The sequence below is a fragment of the Arachis hypogaea genome, chromosome 12 (genome assembly GCF_003086295.3).
Source record: "Arachis hypogaea cultivar Tifrunner chromosome 12, arahy.Tifrunner.gnm2.J5K5, whole genome shotgun sequence".
NCBI lineage: Eukaryota > Viridiplantae > Streptophyta > Magnoliopsida > Fabales > Fabaceae > Arachis > Arachis hypogaea.
Genome location: NC_092047.1, coordinates 69,424,758 through 69,431,395, shown reverse-complemented (window position 1 = coordinate 69,431,395; position 6,638 = coordinate 69,424,758). Strand labels below are relative to the sequence as shown.

Here is a 6,638-nt window from a genome sequence, read left to right as displayed (position 1 = left end):
TAATAAACATAGTATACAAGAATTATAATTACAAATTTTACAGAGCCAAATAAAAAAAAATCATACAAAACGAAGATAAAATACAAAAAAGAATAAAAAAAAACTCATACAAATAAAAAACAATAAAAATTCTATAAAACCAACAACATACATTATATGAACAAAAAAAACAATAAAAAATAAATAAAATTCATATGAATAAAATCAAATGACAAAAAAACTTTCATACAAAACATAAATATAGTGCAGTAAAAGAAAAAAAAGAATTCATATGAATAAAAAATAATAAAAATATCATAAAATTAATAAAATACTTGAGAAATTGAAAAAAAATTAAAAAATTAATAATATTTGTCATATGAATAAAAAAATATAATAAAAATAAGTAAAAAATTATATAAACAAAGCCAATAAAAATAAAAAAGATTTCATAAAAAAAAATATATATATATATATATAATAATATAATAAATGATAAAAAAAACTCATATAAACTAAGAAGTGATAAAAACTCTAAAAATATAACATGTATGAAAAATTAAAACACTAAAAAATAATATAAAAAATATTTATCATATAAATAAAAAAATATAAAAATTAAAATATAAAAGAGAGTACTAAAATAAAAAAAATAAAATATTTACTTTAGTAACGATTGAAACAAATCTTTAAGTTCTTGATGAAAAGAAGGACTATAAACAAAGCCACCGCCAACGTGAATGAGAAACTACAACTTTTAGCTTACTGCTTTCAGAGGTGAAATCACTTCTACTTTGAAAGGATAAAAAAAAATTGTCAAACATAAAAATAAAGTGTTCAAAATATGTTTGGACTCAAACGCGCTTCTCTCTTCCCCAACACAAAACCAAACAAGCCCTAAAACTTTAGTTTTGACCTAGAGCACTTAAATATTTAAATAAAAATTCTTTATTAAATATTAAATTGTAAAAAACAAATTAAGTATATATTTATTATTGTATTCGTATTAAATTTAAAAAAAATTGAAGTATTTTAGATTGTCGAAAAACATGTTTAATATTTAAAAGTAAGCATCGGATTCAATGATCTCAGAACGTTTGGACTTTGGACCATTAAATGGTCTCATAACAAAACATGTTTTTTAAGTATTTTTTATAACTGCTAAATAGTCCTTATCTAATTTTAATTACAAATTAATCTTTTATATATTATTTAATTATAAAATCTATTTTTTATTTTATAAATTATTATTTTATTATTCATCTATCATCTTTATTAATAATCAAAAACTAAAACAATAACAAATTAGATCTTCCATTAATCGTAATAAATATTTTGCAATCTTGATCGATCGTAGTTTATCATTGATTTGTTACATATATATTGGATTGGAAAAATCGTGTTTGTTAAAAATTCAATCGATTTGATGTACAAACCAATCGATTGAAATTCAGGTTTCCTAAACTTCAATCGATTGGAATTAATACACAATCGATTGAATTTTCCACGGCATGAGGTTTCTTTATTCAATCGATTGGTTTTTTCATGGCATGTGGGGTTTTTTATTTAGAGCAACTTGAGAAATACATAGATACACGGGAATAAACCGTATTTAACAAGAATTTTTTCTTTATACACGGGAATAAACCGTATTTAACAAGAATTTTTTTATTATAAATTAAAAAAAAATTATTTTTCCAATAAAAATAAGACTTATTCATGTGTACTCTTGTGTACTCCTATAATGGTTGCCATTGTCTATTGTGAAGATTAATAATTTGAGTTAGCTATTTTTTTAGAATTTGAAGTGAAGTTCGCCTTGCTCTACATAAAAAAATTCGTATTTGGAAAATTAAAATTGAAAAATTGGGTTTTGGAAAATAATAAATTTTTTTATTTTATTTCAGAAAAAAAATCCATTATTAAAAGATAAAAAAAATATTTTTTTATTATACAATCAATTGCATGAATAAAGAATCGAAATAAAGAATTGCAAAATTAGAGACTAATCTGGATTTTGTAATCAAAACAATGGACTATTTTCAAAACACTACCGTAAAAAAATCTATTTTCGCCAACCGTGATTATCAATTAGATGAACAAATATTGGATATTAAAGAGATGGATAAACAATAAAGAAAAATTGGATATTAAGTAGATGGATAAACAATGAACAAAAACAATGAAAAAATTGATAATCAGATTGATAAACGATTCTAATGGTAGGATTGAGTAATTGTTGATAGATTATTCACCAATTTATAATCTTAATATTAAAGAAAAGATAAGATTAGAGTATCTAAATCAAAATAAAAACTTAAAAATTGAAGATAGAATTTTAAAGATAAGATAGATGAATAATAAAATAATAATTTATAATCACGAGACCAATCCATTGAATAAGAAAAACCCCACATGCCTTACAAAATTCAATCGATTGTGTATCAATTCCAATCGATTGAAGTTTGAAAAACCTGAATTTCAATCGATTGATTTGTGTATCCAATCGATTGAATTTCTAATAAACACGATTTTTTCAATCCAATACATATGTAACGGATTAATGATAAAATTATGATCGATTAAGATTGCAAAATATTTATTACGATTAATAGAAGATCTAATTTGTTATTGTTTTAATTTTTTATTATTAATAAACAGATAGATGGATAATAAAATAATAATTTATAAAATAAAAAATAATTTTTATGATTAAATAAAATATATGGAGTTAATTTGTAATTAAAATTAAAAATAGACTATTTAGTAGTTATAAAAAATACTTAAAAAACATATTTTGTTATGGGATCATTGAATAGTCCCAACCTTCTGGGACCATCAAATCTAATGCCTTGAAAGTACCTTATTTTAAAAAAAATATATTTTTTCATAAAAGAAATTGATATAAAGTTCTAAACAAACATTGAGTATCTCAAAAAGCTTTGCAACTTTTGGAAAACCAGAACAATATGCAAGTCTTTCTATTTTGCTTTGTTGCAATTCCTCTTCATCTGCACATTAGCACGAATTTTCAATGCAAATCAAATAATGCATTCAGTACACTCAATTGTCTAGATGAGAGTGGTAATGGTGGTAACATTATCTGCCCCTCGTATGATTCTTATGAATTCTCTACTTACTCAAAGCTATCACAAAACAAGCTCACGACTTGCTTGCCAATTCACCACTTCGCTCGGTTTCATTGAAAGCCCATTTGTTCGTTATGTTAAACAAGAATTCAGGTCAGCACACTACTTGGAACTCAAAATTCATGCATGCCCATTTGATTAAAACTTGTGATTTGCAGTCTGATATCTTCGCTGTGAATTCTTTGCTTGATTTTCACTGCAAATCTGCTGACATGGTTGTTGCCCGCAAGCTGTTTGATTTAATTCCTATTCCAAATGATGTTTCGTGGAACATCATGATATCTGGTTATAGGCAAAATTCAATGTTTGAGAATTCGTGGGAGATGTTTAGTAGGATGCGTTCGGTTGGTGCCAATCCTAATGAGTTTAGCTATTGGAGCGTTCTTTCGGCTTGTGTTGCTCTGCAAGGTCCTTTATTTGGTGAGCAAGTTTTTTCACTTGTTTTGAAAAATGGGTTCCTTTCCAGTGGTTTTGTTCAGACTCAAATGTTACAAACGTTTTCCAAATTCCATGGCTTTAAGGAGGCTCTTAGGTTTTTTAATTATCTTTCATGCACTAATGTGGCATGTTGGAATACTATTATTTCTGGGGCAGTTAAAACTGGAGAAAGCTGCGTTGCTTTGAATTTGTTTCGCCAAATGTTGCGAGCATATCTGATGCCAAATAGTTATACATTTCCAAGCGTCTTAACAGCATGTTGTATCCTTAGAGATATGCAGATGGGTAAAGTTGTTCATGGTTGTGTTGTCAAATGTTGTGCAACTGATATCTTTCTCAAGACTGCTATTGTTGATTTTTATGCCAAATTTAGGTGTATGGATTAAGCTTTTAGAGAATTCTCACATGTCAGTCCATAATGTGGTTTCTTGGACTGCAATAATTTCTGGGTTTGTGCAAGACAATGATATTTTTTCTGCATTAAAGCTTTTCAAAGATATGAGGCAAATAGGGCAGGAGATAAATAGCTATACCCTTACGAGTGTGCTTTCTGCATGTGCAAAACCTGGGATGATTGATCTGGCAGTCCAAATTCATTCCCTGATATTAAAATTAGGGTTCTATTTGTACCTTAATGTTGGGGCTGCTTTGATCAACATGTATGCAAAAATGGGAGAAGTTGAACTATCAGAATTAGCCTTCAATGAGATGGAAAATAAGAAGGATCAAGGCACCTGGGCAGCCATCCTGTCATCTTTTGCACAGAACCAAAAGTCTAGGAGGGTGGTTGAGTTATTCCGGGTAATGTTAAGAGAAGGAGTGAAACCTAATGAGTATTGTATTAGTAGTGTGTTAAGTATTATTAGCTGCTTAACTTTAGTGACACAGATGCATAGTTACACTTTAAGGTCTGGGTTCGTGACTGAAGCTTCGGTCGGCTTTTCCCTTTTCACAATATACTCAAAGTGTGGCAATTTGGAGGAGTCTTATAAGGTTTTTCTGCAAGTTCCGGTAAAAGACAATGTCTCGTGGACCTCCATGATTGCTGGTTTGGCAGAGCATGGATATGCAGAGCAAGCTCTTCAGCTGTTTAGAGATATGATATATCAAAAAATTCTCCCCGATCATATGGTCTTAATACCAACTCTATCTGCTTGTTCCACGCTTCAGTCCTTGCAGATGGGTAAAGAAATTCATGGCTATGCTTTTCGTTTAGGAATAGGAAAAAACTCAGCCTTTTGCGGAGCATTGGTAAATATGTATTCAAAGTGTGGAAGCTTGAATTTGGCAAGGACAGTGTTTGATATGCTACCCGAAAAGGATGCATTTGCATGCTCTTCGATGGTTGCAGGATATGCCCAAAGGGGCCTAATTGAAAAGGCATTTTTGTTATTCCGTGAGATGCTCTTCGCTGATGTATCAGTGGACTCTTCCGTAATTTCATCCATTCTCGGAGCTGCTGCAATTTCGTATCAATCAGAAATCGGAACTCAATTGCATGCCTACGTCCAAAAATTGGGTTTACAAGCAGATGTTTATATTGGAAGTTCGCTAATGACAATGTATTCAAAATGTGGAAGTATTTTAGAATCCAAAAGGCGTTTGATGATGCTGAGAAGCCAGATGTAATAGGTTGGACATCCATGATTGTGAGCTATGCTTATCATGGTAAAGGCGTAGAGGCCTTAGAAGCTTATGAACTAATGAGAAAAGATGGAGTAAAACCTGATGCAGTAACATTTGTTGGGATTTTATCAGCTTGTAGCCATAGTGGGCTGGTTGAGGAAGCCTTCTTCTATCTTAATTCAATGCTCATAGACTACGGCATTACACCTGATCATCGACATTACGCTTGTATTGTCGATGTGCGAGGCCGATCCGGCAGAGTCCGAGAGGCTGAAAGTTTCATAAATGAGATGCCTATTGAAGCTGATGCTTTAATATGGGAAACTCTGCTTGCTGCTTGCAAAGTCCATGGTGATTTCGAGCTTGGAAAGGTAGCAGCCAAAAAGTTTATGGAGTTCATATCAAGTGATGCTGGAGCTTATGTTTGTCTCTCTAATATTTGCGCAGATGTAGGACAGTGGGAAGAAGTGGCCAAGATTAGGAGCTCGTTGAATTGGACTGGGATGAAGAAAGAGCCTGTTTGGAGCCTCATGTGAAGTGTAATAGTGACATAATTTTGTTCCAGTATCTCTAGAAAAGGATAAAGAAGTCATTGACTTTTTGTCCCGTAAATATTTTCGTCCTGATGATTTAAAAATACTTTTAAATCCCTGATCTCTTTAAAAGTTGAACATATGAGTCCCTCCGTTCATGAGTCCGTCAGACCCAACAAAAAAATCTGATGTGGCTCCCGTTGTGCTGACCTAGCCGTTACGGATGCACACGTAAAGAGAACCTTTTCAAAACGGGACAAATAAGTCCACCTTGGTAGCTTTGCAACTCACTTCAAACTTCTTATGTTTGTTGTCACCTATCAACTATGCACACCACTCGCAATATTTTCTTTACTGAAAGAACTAAAATAGCAAATGAGAAAGAAAAAAATGAGCAAATTGATACAAAATTATAAATGAGCTTTTCAACTTAGACAAAATCAACAGAACTCAATTTTTTGATATCATTTTATTTAGATTCAAAAGTAGTTTTCTTTTTTTTTTTATATCAAACCATCTGTGGACAAAATAATTATATAACGTGTCTTCCAAGTATCTCTTAGAGTTTGATTCTTACGAATCAAGTGTTGTTCATACCATACTGATCTTAAAAAATGCTTTATTTTTTCTTTCATCACTTTTGTAGCTTGCATTATTTGTGTGTCATGTTCTTGATGCTTATATCGTGAAGATCTACGTAATATTTTGTTATTAATGTTATTTTATCTTTGCAAGGAAGACTCTGGATTCGTTCCCTATTAGTGTATGGGTTATTTGGTTCTTCTCGACAGCTTGCGATTGGTCTAGTCGCATTGGTTTCTCTCTTACGTTCCAACGTGCTAAATAGCATAGCTGATCCATCCAGTAAATTATACACAGCTGGCAATACTATTGGCTCTTATGGTTAGGATAA

At 30.7% G+C, this 6,638-nt stretch overlaps 1 protein-coding gene across 1 annotated transcript; it reads left to right on the top strand.

The window, feature by feature from the left end:
- The first annotated feature begins 3,971 nt into the window (after positions 1-3,971).
- Positions 3,972-5,195, top strand: LOC112727500 (pentatricopeptide repeat-containing protein At1g74600, chloroplastic). The gene has a single exon (XM_029291070.1). The coding sequence runs from the start codon at positions 3,972-3,974 to the stop codon at positions 5,193-5,195; it is 1,224 nt and encodes a 407-aa protein (XP_029146903.1).
- Positions 5,196-6,638: the final 1,443 nt, after the last annotated feature.

Bases quoted from the DNA above. Each gene is read 5' to 3' on its own strand.
- LOC112727500 (XM_029291070.1), top strand. From the start codon at position 3,972: ATGTCAGTCCATAATGTGGTTTCTTGGACTGCAATAATTTCTGGGTTT.